Source organism: Dermacentor andersoni, chromosome 6 (genome assembly GCF_023375885.2).
Source record: "Dermacentor andersoni chromosome 6, qqDerAnde1_hic_scaffold, whole genome shotgun sequence".
NCBI lineage: Eukaryota > Metazoa > Arthropoda > Arachnida > Ixodida > Ixodidae > Dermacentor > Dermacentor andersoni.
Genome location: NC_092819.1, coordinates 123553531 through 123572598, shown reverse-complemented (window position 1 = coordinate 123572598; position 19068 = coordinate 123553531). Strand labels below are relative to the sequence as shown.

General features: G+C 43.4%; 1 protein-coding gene across 2 annotated transcripts in view; it reads left to right on the top strand.

Moving 5' to 3' along the window:
- Window positions 1-19068, top strand: part of LOC126523330 (uncharacterized) — a 93687-nt gene that overhangs the window by 10712 nt on the left and 63907 nt on the right. For both annotated transcript variants that reach the window (XM_072288842.1, XM_055066891.2), the window contains exons 3-7: window positions 1110-1133; window positions 1726-1752; window positions 10418-10486; window positions 11020-11040; window positions 15206-15235. In XM_072288842.1, coding sequence (XP_072144943.1) covers window positions 1110-1133; window positions 1726-1752; window positions 10418-10486; window positions 11020-11040; window positions 15206-15235 — 171 coding nt within the window. The remainder of the gene's footprint in view (window positions 1-1109; window positions 1134-1725; window positions 1753-10417; window positions 10487-11019; window positions 11041-15205; window positions 15236-19068) is intronic.

Here is a 19068-nt window from a genome sequence, read left to right as displayed (position 1 = left end):
ACCACGAGGGTGACGGCCGATTTGCAACTCGACCACCGACACAGACAGGTTGCTCTGCAGAACATTAACGTAGTTCTAATAAAAATAATTGTGGCCCTGCGGCCGAACGTTTCTACTTCTTCCAGCCAAAAAAATTCAACTTTCGATTACTAGGACACATACACCACTGCATACCAGAAATGTAGACGCCACAAGAGTTGACGAACAGGTAGGGCGACCTTGAAACTGGCAATTTGTGCAGAATTATTGGCGAGAGAAGAAAATACTGAATGCCTGAATCTTTCTTTTTCTTTCGACAACAGGTCCCAATAGGTGCTGCAACCAGCTGTGCACTGTATGTGTTAAACAGAGCACACAGTAACAGAGCAGTGCATGTGTTAAAACGTGCGGAGCAGTGCCGCCAATTTAAGGAATAAGACCTACAGTTATTCAACATTTTCGTGGCAAGAAACGTTGACTAACAAAGTCGAGTGCTTAAAGGCCAGCAACATCCAAATTTTTCGCCGCGTGTAAAGCGTTGTTTAAGATAGTGTACATATAGAATAACCTGCGACAAAGCTGTAGGTTTGGAACACGAGTGGAAGCATAACAAAAAGCTCGGCGAAAATAGTCCTTATCGAATACCGAACTGGAAAAAATAATGTCATTACAGCACGCCGGATATGCCACATGGCCTAGTACGCGCAACTCTTCAGCATTACCTCCGAGATAAGCCTGCGCCCGCGGCTGCCCAAGCCGCGCTGAAAAATCTCGGACTACAACCTTGCGCGTGGGGCGCAAGGACTCATGCCGCAACCGCTGACCACTAGGTGCACGCTTATTGGTCAGCTCAGGTGCTGTTCAGGGCCTGGTAATAGAACAGTTATACAATTATCAACCTTGCGGCTTCGACTAGATCGCTCCATTTATCCGTATACTTATTTACAGCTTCTGAACTAAACATGTGCGAGGAAAATCTAGTTTCGAATTTCATGAAGTACTGGGAAACCTATCACTACGCTTTATTGTTCGATTTAAAACCTAATAAATGCCCCCGCACCACCGTCCCGCCCCCTTAGTTCTTATTCCCGTATTTGATCTCACACCCGTTCTTATGCTTCTTTTTTCAGAAACCAATGGAGTGTTCTTTTCAGGTAAGCTTTCGTAAGAAAACACATTGCATCAGAAGTAGCTGGGTGATGCACTATTCAGAACATAATATATTCATATAATAAAAGCTATACATTTTTGTAGAAACGGAGAGCACCGTGATAGGTACGTTGGATAATTACAAATGTCCAGGGCAATTACAAAAGTCCAAGTTTCATAAACGCTCCGTTTTGAACATCGCTGTGTATATCTTCCATAAAAGCCAAAAAAGTGTACGTCTGTGCTTAGACTGCACGCAAATTGACTCGAGAGATCTATAGGATTTTGCCACTCTTAGCCGCAGAGAACCCTGCGGCACCTAATTGGCTCGAATTTACGTTGCAATAGGTTGCGAAGTCATTGTTAGATTCGAGATCTCGAACTGAATGCAACACATTATGAAAACATTTTCATCATTGTGGCCAAGTTGCTGACCAGCCATCCTGTTAATAAGCAATGTTTCCATGCCAAAAAAAGAAGGCGCCATGGTGATTCCACGCACTATAATTTCAGTTTATTGAATTGCGCCCGTCGGTAAATTGTGGCTTTGTTGCGATGTGGTAAATCCACATAAAAACAATGTGTCTCTGTTTTCAGGACTCCCTAGAGCTCCATCGGAAATCAGTAAGTGAACCAAATCAAATACTCGCTTTTTGTCCCTTTTAACTTCACGTGCATACATTTTGTGAAGACACCTTCAAGAGATTCTCGTAGCTGGTGTCCTGTAAAAGAGCTCTGCTCAGGCTGTGGTCGGCAAAGCTGCTTCTCTGAATAAGCCGCCATCGCACTGCCCAGCTGTATCTTTTTTTTCATCTTGCCATTGAATATAAACTTGGTCAAACTGACTGTGATGAGCCGTCTCATTTTGCCTAACATAGTACGTGGAATATTCTTGTAGCAGTAGCCGTACTAACAGCACTTCGAACATGTAATATCACTTTATTAAGGCCTTAAGGAGCAAAGCATCAGGTTGGGAAAGCTGGAGCAACTTCTTCACTTACCGGCGAGTACACTCCTTATACCAGAAAAATTTCAACAGCAGCCACCACGGCTCCACTAGCTGTAGCTGGCCTTGCAAGCTTGAGCTAGATAGTACTCCATCCCACTGGTCCAAGGTAGGATTAGAATTAGCCCGTCAGCTGGTAACTTCTTCACTGGAGTAACTTCTTCAAGCTGGAGTAACTTCTTCACTTACCGGCGGGTACACTCCTTATACCAGAAAAATTTCAACAGCAGCCACCACGGCTCCACTAGCTGTAACTTCTTCACTGGAGTAACTTCTTCAAGCTGGAGTAACTTCTTCACTTACCGGCGGGTACACTCCTTATACCAGAAAAATTTCAACAGCAGCCACCACGGCTCCACTAGCTGTAACTTCTTCAAGCTGGAGTAACTTCTTCACTTACCGGCGGGTACACTCCTTATACCAGAAAAATTTCAACAGCAGCCACCACGGCTCCACTAGCTGTAACTTCTTCACTGGAGTAACTTCTTCAAGCTAGAGTAACTTCTTCACTTACCGGCGGGTACACTCCTTATACCAGAAAATTTTCAACAGCAGCCACCACGGCTCCACTAGCTGTAGCTGGCCTTGCAAGCTTGAGCTAGATAGTACTCCATCCCACTGGTCCAAGGTAGGATTAGAATTAGCCCGTCAGCTGGTAACTTCTTCACTGGAGTAACTTCTTCAAGCTGGAGTAACTTCTTCACTTACCGGCGGGTACACTCCTTATACCAGAAAAATTTCAACAGCAGCCACCACGGCTCCACTAGCTGTAACTTCTTCACTGGAGTAACTTCTTCAAGCTGGAGTAACTTCTTCACTTACCGGCGGGTACACTCCTTATACCAGAAAATTTTCAACAGCAGCCACCATGGCTCCACTAGCTGTAGCTGGCCTTGCAAGCTTGAGCTAGATAGTACTCCATCCCACTGGTCCAAGGCAGGATTAGAATTAGCCCGTCAGCTGGGAGCATCGTGATAACAGTTAAGTGCTCGAAATTGGGTTTACCTTGTCCATCCGTCCATTCTGTTGCTCTGATGACGACCGCTGCCACCGTAACGTCAGCACCGATCCACGAATTTATTTTTCAGTGGATCAAAATACATATAAAGAGAAAGAACGAAAAAGCGTTATACCTACAAGAGAAACACTTTCTTAAAAGAACGTCGTTTTATATATTCAAGCACAAGAGTAACTGGAAGGCGAATGCAGTTCTCCGCAAAGTTCTGGAATTATTGTCTCGAAATCTGTGTTAACATGAGAATCCATTTCAAGTGGGTCTGCCTTACAAAATGCACGGATAGAATTTGTATATTGCCACACGAGCCATAAGGTAATTAGTTAGAAAGTTAATTTGTTATTTTTGTCAATTACTAGATTATGTAGTTTAAATTTTTTCGCAAGTAGTGTCCGCCGCTTCGAGTAGACCACCTCATGAACTATAATTCAGCTATCTGTCACAGGCAACCTTTAAGAATTTTTGAAAGTGTTCACGTCAACAGCCTGTATAACTGAAAAGGATAGAAAGTTGGGCGAGTTGGTATGGTAACATATTCTTGGATACACAGACAGAGATTAGAAGCAGACCAGACGTCCTGTCTGCTTCTAGTCTCTGTCTGCTTCTAGACGCTCACTGGGGTTCTACTAGAAGCAGACAGGACGTCCTGTCTGCTTCTAGTCTCTATCTGTGTCACATTGCGCTACAATCCATGAATATGTTACTATATAATTCAATCGTTGCAGTGCTCCGTATACTACTGCGTACATTACCCTCAATGTTTCCCTTCCATGCAACGCAGACCTCAGGCCAGACTGCACCGACGCGAAGCGTCTTTTCTGTGTCGGTTGTGGCTGGGAGTTGCCTCCACGAAACCTTACTCAGCATTAATGGAATGGCTGGTAGCCCTGCATGTGATGTTGCGGATTCGAGGAGAACATTGGCCACTTATTGTGCCACTGTCTTCGATTGCAAGCAGAAAGACAATCTTTGTACAACACATTGACGAAACTAGATGATCGTCCTCTGAGTGGATAGACAGTACTAGAGTATATATAGACAGTAATATATATATATATATATATATATATATATATATTGAGAGAGAGAGAGAGAGAGAGCCTCAATGTTATTCAGTTCCGCGTGCGTAATTTACCAGCCCTGAATCCATCTTGAGAACTTTCGCATGTATACGAGCGCGAAGACCGCGCGCGTGTGTGTGAGCTTTCCGGAACTCTCACAGACAGGCGACGCCACCATTTGTATTCTACTCACAGTTATCCGACCACGCGTTACAGACCAGCGTTTCCGGGCGCAGCGTAGATACATCACACTCCAGAATAACCCACAAGCCATGACAACGCATTATGGATCGACACTCTACGAGCACTTCCCGGCTCGGCATTAGCGCTTGCGCACGAATCTCCGCGCATAAATTTCTGTTACACCGCCAACCTCGCTGTTGCAACATCGCAGCAAACATCATGCAAAAACACAGATGTGCAGCATGTATCTACACACATAAAAGACAGCACGCATTCGTGTTGCAGAGTCGCTCGCTTCCCACCTTGACCTTGCGTGTCGCTCCCGTAAACACGAGACCGCTGAATAGCGTATCACGCACGCTCGAGACGCAAATGGTTTCTTGAAGGAGAGGAGCTTCGGAGAGGGGCATGACCGCTCAGGTGCATCAAATTTCATGGACGCTGTGTTCCGCGACAGCGCGCTTGTCGCAAATATCGGACATGTATTTCATTTGCGGAGAAACAGGGCCGCGTTTTGTGCAGCTGAGAGATTGGATGTCTTACTGACGAATGTCAATATGTTATGTTATGCACATAACAAAACATAAAGCCTGCTTAAAGCCTGACATCCAGCTGGCACTATGTAATAAATAAATAAATAAATAAATAAATAAATAAATAAATAAATAAATAAATAAATAAATAAATAAATAAATTGTGGTCGTAAAGCGAATACGAGGAGGTTATATAGACTGATTGATTTTTTTTGTGTGGGTGTGTGCGGCTTACGCGCGGCATACCTGCCCTGAATCACAATGAGCAGTTGTAGTAACCTGCAACATGCTGTGGCCGTCTACTGGAGCACTCAAATTTTGGCCAAGCGTATGCGAAAATACCTTGTCCGAGTCACAGATAGCGATTTCGGGTCAATTCTACACCATCCCTCAGTGTCTTTTTTTTAATGCCATCGATGCGGCTTTTACAGATGGGAGCGCTTGGTGTTGGAGTGGCACCAGTACTTCCTGGAAGCATCAATCGGTGTATGCGTTAACTGCCAACGCGATAACCCCGAAATATCTCTTGCGCCCCTGCAGAGAAGTGAAAATTCTGAGGGCTTTTGTATGGCCATAAGAAAAAACAGGTTTTATTTATTCCTAAGGACAAAACCAAATATCTCGTGAAAGATTAAAAAATGATATACGAGCAAAGCAATAATACTTCTGTGCCTCAGATAAATACTCCAAAATGGTCGAGCAAATTGTTTGATGTATCGTACTAAACAACGTAAATCTGCGAAATCGCAAATATATTACTTTGTTGCATAAGTATTGGTGCTGAATGCGGCTATACGTAGGTAAAATTGAAAAATGGCCGAGGTGGCTTCAACGCATAATTGTTAACGCCGTAATAAACACGGGGCACCGAAAAAGACCAGAAACACATATGCGCATTTGTGTGCCCGGCCTTTTCAGTGTACCATTTCTTGTTGTATGTGTTTTTTACTTTAACTTTGTGCTATGTGCCATTACGTGCGTGTAGCACTCGTCGTTACTATCGCTAAATTCACATTTCCTTATTGCACGCTAGCTCGTTGCATGAGACCCTAGTATGTCAGAATATGTTCATTTGTAGAGCTAATGTTTTCTTGGACATTCTTTTTCTTTTGTTGTTGTTTCGATAAGAACATTAAATTATTCGTTCAACTCATGCCATTAAATGACACCTTTCTGAATCCTTGTAAAACTTTTGTTGTGAATCAGTAAACACCTAGGGCCCTTGTTAGTCCGTATATAACAGTAAATACTGAAAGCTGTCCAAGTCACTCACGTCGGGGCGGCCAGAACAAAACAAATCAAGCATGTCGGGTTCAACGAACGGCCTGTGGTTGTCTTCATCGCCTTCATAACTTTTAGTTCATGGGCGCGGTCGACAACACTGAGCTTCAACGATGCCCTGAAGGTGCAGCGCTTTCTTGCATGATGTCACGGCTTTTCATATCTCACGGTGTATATTTCATACACCCTAATAATGTCCTGAGCTGCCAGAATGGGCTCGAAATATCACTCGTGCGTGGTGACGACCACGGCCGTGCTAATTTTGCCATGTTAATTAGCTCGGTAAAAGTACACAAGTGCATTCTTGCCTCGTTATCTTTAAGTGCACCTCCACTCTTAAGAAACCTAATCATGGATAATCAGCAGCCCACGAATTTCAACTTTATAACTAGCGTACTCCTCGAATTATAGTCCGGAGAATACAGTGCTTATTACGTCCATACCCTTGACATTCGGACGCTTTAGGTCTGCATTTGTACATTCTTGCGCTCCCACTGAACGATCTTACGCGGGCTATCATAATGAGCCTTGCGTACTTCGACTGCTTGATTTCAGTTTCAGGGTATGGATCACGCAATAGTAGCATAAGTAGCATAGTAGCGCGATAACCTGCAATTGTTGTGCAACTCACAATTGCGCAACTATGAGCAGCAGGAGCAGTGCTAGTAGTGGTAGTTGTAGTAGTAGTAGTAAACAGTAGCAGCAGCAGTACACCTGTCACTACACCATCTACAGCTATTGCAACCATAAATACTGCAGTAGGGTTAGAATTATCTGCACTCAGAATGAAGGCGGTGGTCACATTGTCCCGAGAACGAGGTTTAAGGATACAATCCCTCTGCATTCAATTGAGACATGAAGTCGCGTTAACGGTAACTGAATCTCTGATGACAAGGCAATAAGTGTCATTGTCAAAATTTCAAAGTGAGAAAAAAAAAATAAAGCAGAAAGCAGTAAAGACAGGAGCAGTGTTGTCAAGCACACGAGGCTACAGTTTCCGAAGATGCATTTATACCGCAAAACTCGGTCAGTACTGCTCACCAATGGCCGTATTATGTGACGCGTTATTCTTTGTTTTTTCCTACCTCAAAGGCGAAGCAGCCACCTGCTACGTGCGACGCAATAACGAAGTTTCTTGAGTTATTCCGTATGAAGTCCTTCTTATAGATCTCCAATTTGACCTCGCATCAGAGCTGGCAAGCAATGTTCTCAAAAGATGCGAAAAGGGAATTAGGAAAGTTCTCGCACACCGTTAATGCCTTCTATCTTACTGTCATGGCAGTGACCGAGTTGAAGTGTACGAAAGGCACTGAAACGATCTGGTGTACCGCGCACAGGAAACCGTTTACTCGAGGCATGACACGGTAAACAACACGTGCTTACGCTAAATAAAACATTTCACTTTCGGGTGGATTCCCTCCTGCAGCCCAACTACATCTTTTAAGAAATGGTCAAGCTGCAACGATTAGTTTACCCATATTATTATTACGCATAGAATCGTTGTTTCGTTTATTGTGGACGAGGTCGCGTTCGACAGGAGGCCTTCAAGTCGCGCGACCGACGTACTCTGGTTGGTTCCCGTAGTCGAGACCCAGTTTTAAAAACCTTTACTGCAGGGGCTTAAGAGCGGTATGCTTCTCCCAAGGTGATCTCCTACACATTAACTGCTCGTGCTGCCGGCCGCGCGGGCGGTCAAGCTGGCCGTCCACTTTGCATTGCACCTTGCTCGCGAAGAAGCTCGGCGCGGCCGCAGGGCGATGAAACTCGCCACACCACTGGACGCGGCGACCTCCAGCCGCATCACGACGCCGGCGATTACGTTGGCACGGGCTTCGGTCGCGCGAGATCTCGCAAACAGGAAGCGAGAGATGCGTCCGGCGCATTGTGTTGTCGGGGCGCGTTTCACAACTTGGGGCTACTCCCGCCGGCGCTATCTTTGTTCGGCTGGCGCTGAGACGCCGGTCATACCGGAACCTGCCTGGTGGTTCTGGACTTATGATACCCGCCTTTTCTTTGGCGCCATTTGACCAAGCTCTGTAGCCTATTCTTCTTGCTTCTTTAGACCGCGCTTTGAATCTTACAGATTTATCTCGAAGCGGCCTGAACAGAAGGAGGGCCCTCCCATGATTCACACTAGGCATCTCGATTAGATTGCGAGAGTTACTGCTACTTTTGTGAGAACACGTGAATATAATGCCCACACAAAGGACAATAATGGTGCAACACTTCATTTATCCAACGGACGAATCTACAGCGACGCTGCACGCCCACACGGTGCCTGCCAGCCGGAGTAAAGGGTGATTAGAGGTGTGGCCCTTTAACGCACGTTGAATCTTTCCTTCGCTCTCTGCCCGGGGCGACACATGAGAGCAAAGACAAAGAAAGTCCTCTTCGGTATTGAAACCGGTAACTATGGTTCTGTATCCATTCAGATGGCATGAGGGTAGGTTAAAAAGCAGAAAGTCCTCGGATATTGCTGCGAGTAGTTTATGGCAAACCGTTCTCGTGCCTTTAGGTGTCGTACCTCGAAAACACAATAACAATGGCATATATCAGCGCACCGAACCTTCGTGAGGTAGACAGAGAAGTAAAGGCAGCGAGGTTCTACAATAAAGTTGATCTCTTAGAGTTTCCTAACATTAAACCAGGGCACGCTACTTCCGTCGGCGCTGTGATTGTTCGGGCTGGGGAAGACATTCCGGTCATACCGGAACCAGCACAATAGCTCTCAATTTCTCGTACCCACTTTTTATTTTCTTTGGTGCCATCCGACCAAGCCCTACAGGTTACTCCTCTTGCTTCAATATATTTTACATTTTCTTTTATTTTTTTTCGCTTTATTGACTACAACTCCAAAATATCTGAAAAGTTGTGTCATCGAGAAATAACACCCAACGCAATGAGTGTGAAAGACTATTTTATTGAGAACTCCGCAAATAAAACTCAGCGGAAAGATCGCAATATAGCCGGTCTGTCCCCTAGCGTTGTTTCGATCTCACAAGCAGCACCATCACACTCGGAAACCTAACGCAGCAGCCAGTTAAAGTCAGCGACACAATCAGTGCCCCAATGGTATTTCGGTTTATCTGCTTTAGTTTTACTGACTAGAACTGGTTATTTGTTCTAGAATAGTAGCGACGGTTTTCGCCTGAGTCTTCTCGTAATGCTAACATCACTTGCACTATTGACGCCTTCAACATGGGAAATATTGCTTGCGCTTCTTGGAAAATGGTGGCGGGCCTACTGGTGGCGAAGCAGATAAATTCGACCCAGTTATCGGGAATTTGTTACGTAAGGCGTGGCTGTCAGGATTTGCCTTCCCTTGTCTTTTGTTCGACCTTCATTTCTCATTTCCTAAACTATATTAGCCGAAAGGCAAGCTTATTCTTCCCTCTAATTACTGCACAATTTAACGTAATTTTTTTCGCTATTGTTTTATGCTTTACAGTGATTCCTGGCCGTCTGTGTTAGTTTGTTTCTCGCACTTTTGGTCAACGGCACCATTAATTACAGATAAAAACACAGGCATGCTCGGTAACATGCGTCAGTACGTAGTCACTTAACTCAATGTGAACCACAGTTCCGCCATCTATAATGTCGCGTTGCCCTTACTTTGCTCCAGCTTGTGGTACGTTGCGTATCGGTATACACGAAAATGACACTATTTATTTAGTTATATATATCCAATCTCTTTTGCTAAGACTCGTCTTCTAGTTTTCATGTAGTTTGCCCCCTCACTGTTAGAGATTTTGTATGTCTCACATTTCTTTCAACCATGACAATACTACGTGTTTTAGGACAAGGGTTCTCGTTTAAAACAGGATCCGCTGCATTCTTATCAGATGTGACATGAAAATGTTTGGATCTGAAGACCAAGCGTTTATCCCCTGTCGCTCATTAGAACCCGGTCAGACGCACACTGAAATGACGTGTGCATTTTCCTCGGGGCATTTGGCCTTAGATATTCTGTGAATTTGCATCTACAAATAACTGTTCCTTCCGTATTAACTCGTTCAGCGCCATCGGCGCATATGCCATTGGGCAACACCTACTCATTCACCGGTCCGCTACAACTCAGGCTAAGCGTTATATTCCCAAAGGTGCGTTCTTGCACTTTTGGAACATTTCATACCATTGTATAGGCAGCGCTAGATGACATAAAAATATAATTATATGCATCACAGTTTTGTATTTTTCTCCCTCATTATAGATGCCATCACCGCGAAAGGGGCCGACATTTCAGGAAACACACTCGGAAGAGGATTCCTCGAGAAATTCAGTAAGGACATTCTTTTATTGTTCATGTATTGCCTAAAATTATGCGACACATTTCATACCTCGCTTCATTCATTGCAATATAAGGCAGTGCAAGAAGCTGAGCTCAGATTGCTGTTGTTGCTATGGTTACTCTACACAGCAGCGTTCCAAACAGGAGCACGACTGCATTACCTGTACCGAAAGTAAACATCAATTATTGTTTCAGGCATGTTTCTGAACTTTTGTTCGGTGAACGATGCATTTATCTGAGTCATTCGTCATTATAAATTAATGTAGCTGCCATTTGTTTTCTTCTTCTAGTCCGTGCGTTTTGAGGTGGGTCTTACAGGCATTCGTGCTGCAGTAATGTTTACCTGTTTTAGCGCGTACACTTTCTTAAGTCATCTTTACCGCGTTTCAGTAACTGAAGTTCTAGTCTTAATTGTTCCACTAGCGTGTGCCTGTTTTGCCACTGTAACTATTAGATTCTTTGTTTGTTCTCCAGATCTCTTGATTTTTTGATACGACACTAAATATTTCCGTCTTCTATTTCAGCTACACCAAATCCCCTGAAATGTAAGCAAACTCGATTTTTTTCTTTTCTGAGGGCTCATTGAAATTGCAGTCCAGATTTCTGGGTTTGCCAATGAACTTTATTTTCAAGGCCATCCATGTAGCAATGTCTTGTGAAGTGCTTGTTTTATACTGACTAGCAGAATTAAAATATCATTGTTACTAGCTCGAAATTGCTGAAACGATTGAAGGTCTCCATTTGCTGCGGGAATTCTACGACACAAATTATAGAAGTTATAATTGCTGCCAAAGTTTATGTGAAAAGCAAAATGGGCAGTTTAGTTACTCGTAATCGACACTGCTTGCAGTATTTTTATTTGTCAAGACTGCAAGACACAGCGCATAGTTCGGTAACTTCGTGAATTCCTTATATTATTGCATCTCTCAGTGAAAGGCTATTATTAATTTATTGCACTAATTTATCTATCAATACTGCAATTTCTTCTACCCAGATTTTGGACCGGATGTTGGCAGAAGATACAGCAGTAAACAAAATTTACGTAGACAATCAAACAATATAAGTTGCAAAAGCATTAGAGATGAAAAAAATTGTAGTTAACACAATCTAGATACAAACGATGTTAGCATTGGGGCCATCACTAAGTTGTTACTGCGTTTATTATTAATGCGCAGTGATAGCTAACTCACCTCAGAGCATAACTGTACACGTATTTGCGGAAGTTCACATATTTTATGCATATCTTATGGCTAATGTATTGTGAGGCTTGTACTTCATATCAGCTATAGCTTGCAGAATCACCTATAAGTTGATGAATTGAGCGAGTCAATAGTACTTCACACTGAATATGACCAGATGGCGCCATTGTGTACGTGCACTGCATAGTTCGATGTAAATATTAGGACGCTCCATGCAATTACTGTGCTTAAAAAAACTTCTTGATGTAGATTTAGGAAACTCAAGTTGAGTTTATCGCCATCTTTCAGAACTATGGTGTCTATTTTTGTTGATGTCCTTTAGTAAAGAGAACACTGAAAAGCTTTTGGCAGCATGAAGTAACAAGTAGATCACATGCTAACAATAACATTTGTTTAAAAAAGACAGCCTTTCAAAGTTTTTTTTTTAAATGCTGTCTAGGAAGGTTGCTATGCTTAAACTCGAAACAATGCAAACCAAATTCAATGAAATTTCCATAGTGTGATGCGGTGAGTTTCAGTGGGTGTCGACATTCCCGTGCAATTTTTCATGGTGGCTAGACATGGCATGGCATGGCAAGAACTTTATTTTGGTACAGAGAAACCAAGGCCCGAGGGCACAAGCGCCGAGGCTAAGTCGGTGGCTCCGCCCACGTAGGCACCGGTAGGCCAAAGGCTTTCCCGATGTCGTGAGCTCTCCGGAGGGCCAGGAGTTGATCTTGGAGGACTTCGCTGGATATGCGCCGACTCCAGTCCTCCTCACTGTTGAGATCCGAAGCCGTCTGGTTGGGGCACAGCCACAACATATGATCAAATAGACACGGAATGTGTCCACAACTTTCACATTCCACGGGAAAATCCTGGTCAATCTTGTTAAGCACAAAAGGTGTGGGATAAGATTTAGTTTGAATCATTCTTAATGTGACTGCCGGAGCTCGGTTGAGCTTCTGATGGGGGGGAAGAATAACCTCCTGCCGTTCTTATAGTGTGAGGTGATCTCGTGAAAAGTAGTAAGTGGGTCTTTGTAGGAGCCGCTGTCATTCTGGATCAGTTCCTGCTTTGATGCGCGGCATGTGAGATCTTGCAGAGCAGCGTGAGCTTGCTCGTTATGATTGCAGCCATTGCGGCTGACCGAGTGGACTTGATGAGCCGGAAACCAGACTAGGTGTAAGTTATCCAGTTGCTCGTAATTATGAGTATTAAGACTGGGTAAAAGTAACTTGCGTGCTTCCATTGAGACGAAGCCGGCTGAGTAATTCTAATAGCTGTACGGGAATCGGAGAAAATTGTGGAGCCTCTCCTCATTGTAATTGAGAGTGCTATGCTTGCTCCTTCGGCGGCGTGAGTGGAGCTCGTTCTTAGTGACGCCGCGCTTATTAATTTACCGCTCTCATCGACCACGGCAATAGCGTAGCGGTTGCCCGATCCATAACTAGTTGCATCGACAAAAAGAGCTTAGCTTTGTTGTTGGTGCAGTTTACCCAGAATGCCTTTGGCCCTGCCGTCCCTTCTGCCATTGTTGTGGACAGGATGAATATTTATATGTATGGGGTCTACAACTAATTTCGTCTCCACCTCTTTGGGTATTTTAAACTTAGAGACGTCTCCTCCTCGAGGCAGTATTCCGACTTCATCTAGAATTTTGCACCCTGGCTTAGTGTTGGAGAGTCTTGCAATTTGTGACATCGAATGTGCCTCAATGAGCTCATCTATAGTGTTATGAAGTCCTAACTTGTTGAGGAGTTCGGTACTCGTTCCGTGCGGGAGTCCCAGAGCCATTTTGAGTCCGAAGCGTATAAGTGCGTTTAGCTTAGCCTTCTCTCCTTTCCCCCAGTTCAGGTATGAGGCAATGTACGTCACATGACCGATGAAAAATCCATGATATGCTCTTATGAGATTGTCCTCCTTCAGGCCTGCATTTCGATTTGAGACTCTGCCCAAGAGCCTTGAAGTACTGTTGGCCTGATCTGTGAGACGGTTCAGGACCGTAGCATTACAGCTTCTTGCGTCAATGAGAAGACCCAGAATTTTAATTGTCTCTACTCTGGGTATGACCCGTCCTGTGTTGTCTGTGATTTTAATTCGCAGATTTTCTACAGGCGCAAGGTTTCTAACACCTTGTCTCCCCTGTCTAAAGAGCAGCAGCTCAGATTTACTAGGTGATAGCCTGAGTCCGGTGCCCTTAAGGAAGGATTCTGTGGTGTCTACGGCTGCCTGTAGTGCCTTCTCTAGTGCTGCGAGTGACCCCCTGGGGACACACACTGTGATATCGTCAGCGTATATGACGTGCCCCAAGCTCGGGATTTTGGACAATTGCTTCGAGAGCCTGTGCATGGCAATGTTAAATAGTAGTGAGGACAATACTGAACCTTGTGGTGTGCCGTTGTTGCCTAAATTTTTTCCCACTTTCCACGCCCCAAATGTTCTGTGTAAAACACACTGTACTGTTGGTGGTGAAAATAAACTTCATTTTCAACTTCAACTTCAAATTGTATGGACCACCTATGACTATCACGAGTTTGACCCGAGCTGTCCGATTAGCTAGAAAGGACCTCACATAATTGTAAAAATTGCTTCCCAGGTTCAAGGTTGAGATTTCATGTAGGATATGTTTATGTGCCACCGTATCAGATTCTTTGATATGATCCAGACCCAGGAGGCCCTTTACGTCCCTGCTAAACTCGTTAATAATAGCACGTTTGATCATGAGCATGGCGTCCTGTGTGGATAATGCCTTCCGAAAGCCTATGAGATTGTGCCTGAAAAGCTCCTGATTTTCTATGTGTTCTATTATCCTGTTATAAATAGCATGTTTGGCTACCTTGCCAATACAGGATGTAAGTGATATGGGCCTAAGGTTCTCCTTTGTTAGTGGTTTGCCGGGTTTCGGTATAAACGTCACCTTGGCCTCCTTCCATTCCGGTGGGACGGTGCCGGATCTCCAGTGACTATTAATTTTGACCATGATTATGTCTATGGCATCATCGTCCAGGTTTCGCAAAAGTTTATTTGTGATGCCATCCGGACTCGGGGCAAATCTCCCATTTAAATTGAAGAGTGCATGCCTTAGCTCAGCTGCAGTGAAGTCACTGTCCAAGTCCGGTTGCGATATTCCGGAGTAAGGTTCGCTTATTTCTTCTTCGAACCTCAGAAATTTATCTGGTATGAACAAACAATCTACACTGTGCATTGTAATTGCCATTGATGTGTATCAATGGAGGCCTCGTAAATTTTCGTGTGCTTATGTAACCACTTACGGCGTAAAACAAATTTTGTAGTACTTGACTGGTAGCGCGAAGTCGTCGACACAAAGCGCCGATAGCGCGCTCTTTAAAGCTGGCTTCATCATAAAGCAAAGCTTCCTTAATCATAATTGAGGCTGCAAGGACGAAATTTCTAAAAGTAATTCCTCTTTAAACTTGACATCGACAATCAACAAGTGTGCTGGTTGATACGACGGGTCCATGTGATTTTGTTTGCCAATGTGTAACAAAATTCTTTCTTTTTCTGGCAGCTGGGTCGACACCGTCCGACTTCAGATTTAGTAAGTCGCTCCTTGAGAGCTCATCTTTTATGTTTTGTGTGTGTTTTTGTACCCATAGAAGGCAGTGTTTCTGATTAATTATTCTTAGTGATTAGGGGAAGCGCTCGCTGTTGTAGCAGCCCTTTCATGGCTGATCGCTGGTATAGTGACCATATAATGAATGTCGTTGACTGAATTCGACGAGATATTGTGGTCGCAATTCGATGCAAGCTTCAGCTTAAAAAATAATTGTGCTCTGGTTCCAAATAATTTTTTTTTCATATAAGCAAAGTGTAACCTATCTGTTCGTTTAATTCATGTTGTTGACCATTTAAGAACAAACGCAGCACATCGTACTATTATACACTGGGCTGCAGCTGCATATAAAGGAGCTCACGGTAGCACGTCGACACTTGCATCACTCGCTTGACGTACACAAAGAAAAAGCACCTAGAATTAGACCATTGCTGCAACATCCACAATAGACTAGGAAACGACTAAAATGTACAGACCCACATCACGAGAGTAGCTTGTCGGGGCTGCAAGAATAATTAGGTGATGCTTGCACAGTGATTATGAATGGTGGCTGCAGAAGCTCAACCCAATCACTCCGAAGAACGTATACGCTCAATGCGTCCCTTATAAAAATTTCTAGCAACATTTTTTAGACACTCTTTAGACTTTTGTTACTAGAACCTACCAACAGTCAATTGAAATCCTACCAGCTGTCTTTATACATCCTAACAACGCTCTAGTAACATCCTAGAAACAATTGGCCACCAACTTCCAATAGAAACATGTTCATAGGATGTCTTTAAACTTCCTACCAATTTCCTATGAACATTTGTCTTTATACACCCTAGTAACATTCTTTCAAAAGAGAAATGTTCATATATCTTCTGTTAACTTGCTACCAATCCCCTATTAACAAACTTTCTTTATACACCATATTAACATTCTTTCAAAAGAAAAATGTTCATATATTTTCTGTTGACTTCCTACCAATCCCCTATTAACAAACTTTCTTTATACACGATATTAACATTCTTTCAAAAGAAAAATCTTCATATATTTTCTGTTGACTTCCTACCAATCACCTATTAACATTTGTCTTTATACACCCTAGTAGCATAGTGTAAAAATTCGTCAGTATGCGTGAGCATGTTGGTAAAAGGCAGTATGCAACCTAGAAGGTGCATGTACATGGAAAACAAATGCAAGTTTGCACTGAAAGAAGTTTATTCACACAAAAATATTTGCACAGAATTGTGCGAGAAGTAGTAGAAAAATTAATAAAAATAATAAATGAATGATGACTTAGTTGATTACGGCAGGGCAACTGTCGCATAATCTCTAGCAAGCATCGATTATAATGTATTTTTTACATTCATAGCTGATGTCTCAGAATGTTTGCAGAATGAACCAACCCTGCACAGAAACAAGATGGTCAGTGTTAACATCATGTTCAGGTTAGCATATCACATACACAGAACAGCTTTTTAACAAGGTTCACATCAATCCTAAAATTGTAACCGTCATCCCTGTTTACTTGCAGAGGAGGTGGCAAGGATTGGGCACATTTTGCAATGCATATCCTTTGCCGCGTTGTATTTACAACGGGTTATTAAAATTAGGAAAGTGTCCAAAATGTTTTCTCTACCAATTATCTGCATAAATGAGTTACTCACTCTAAAAGTTAATTACATGGTTTATTCATGGTGAAATTTGTAGCGCGCACAATAGACACGGACGCAGAGACGGTGGACACGCGAGCGCTTACTCACAGCTTGTTATTTTTGGAAGGATGGATGGATGGATGGATGTTATGAGCGTCCCCTTTGGAACGGGGCGGTGGCTTGCGCCACCAAGCTCTTGCTACTATGCTGCTTAATATCCTACCTAGGTTAACCAATGAAAGGACTGAACGTAACAGCGCCAGCTAGCTGCACCGAACATGTGCAAAACGTGTCATCCATTTTTATATAAGCAGATTACAGAGCTTCAAGCAGTATACAAGAATACAAATGCTTTGTCAGTGATAGCAACCAATGGCTGACTGACGCATTTTTAAGCACGCCTTATTATATGGAACGCTTCTGTAATTTGACGTGATCCCTTATTTTTACTCGAAAACAAAATATCAGTGTCGAAAAATACCGGTTCACAATGACATTGGTTGCAATGGTTAAACAAGTGCGAATGATTTTCTTTCACATTCGCACTTGTCTAACCAGTGAGACCTATGTCGTTGTGAACCGGTTCGCTGAAACATATGTAATTATGAACCGTGAAACTATACGCTCAATATTTTACTCTCATCCTGTGCAGCCAGAGTAGGAAAGAGCAAAGAATGATTTCATGCCAAAGTGCGGCGTAAGAAACGGAAATAAAATAACATCAAAATAATATGTTTATGAAAAATGATGGAAAAGAACATACCTTTTATTATAATTTGGAGATAGAGAAAACTTCGGCGCATAGCAGTCTTGAGGAACAGCTGTTCGCTATTTGTGCAGTTTAAAACACGGACAGTGCCAATATTAAATCACTTAACACGACACTGCATCGCAGCTGGCAGAGAAGTTCCAGAAACGCTCACATCACGGAACGAAGAAAGCACCGTGGGCTTCGCAAACACCTTGCTGGTTGGCTTGCATCGATGAATTAGCCACAACACAGCATAAGAATAAATAGCAGCAAAAATAGCTAGATTGCTGCTAGAATACGCCACGAAACACCTACAGCGCTCCGACTGTATCATGCCGGCGTCGCAAAGGAACTGATGGCGATTGCGATGGTCTCCCTCTTTGCCTCGACTCGGCCAACTGTCAAATTTGTGCGCATGCGCGGGAGAGGCATGTGACATTCTTTCCATCCACCTGCTTCGCCTTGACCGCCGCGGAACTAAAGCCCCTCCTTTAGCCGAAACATGCCCCCCCCCCCCCTTCCCTCCCTTACTACCTTGGGATGGTTGACTCACACCTAGACATTCGTCGCCTCTCGGTGAAAGCTGTGGCCGGCTTTTGTGTACGCACCCCTTTCTGGGAACTGCACTTGGAGGAATGTACCGCTTGGCCGAGGTTGAAAAAAAAAAAAAAAAACTGACAAGACAGCCAGCTCAATCTTGTTGGGCATTTAGGGGCTGTATAGTTTTATCTTTCGAGACAATTATTGTTCTGAAAACCGACTCATTTCTCGAAATTAAATAAACATAGAAAAATAATATCATATTGGGTAAATTATGTTGTTATTCTATTTTGCGCAAGAGCATCCTGTAGCACTTGCTGCTTTCAAAGACAAAGCTTTGCTCCCTGGCGCCCAGCGGTGAAGCACATTGTAGTACTATTTTTATAGTCAAATACACGTCCAAAGCGTGGCGGCTATGATGTTAGCAGTTTTCAGACGCCCGAAGCACGGCAAAAGCATGGCCTTTGATATCCTGGCTCTTGGTATACGGAATGCCATTATTACGGATATCATGATGACCCGTTGTCGGAGCTCAAAATTTTGTCGTCGTGTTGTGAAGCAAGATCACTGAATGTTAAGAGTGCATAATTATTTCTTCTGAATCTGTTTTAACACACAGCAAGCTACCATCGCCATAAAGCACATCAGTTGACATAGTCACTTTGCCTTCACTTTGATGCAATGTCCTATTTCCTTTAATGTGCAGAAGCCGTCGGTAGGAGGCAGGGACGAAAGCGAGCGAATAGGAACGCGTCGAAAGCTACATTTTTTATACAGTAAGAGTAATTTAATTATCTTTCACAGAAAGGTGTTACTTGCACAGAGTTCAGCTTTTATTTCTATTCGACCTGTGCGCTTCTCAGGTCAATACTCGCTCTCACTCAGCA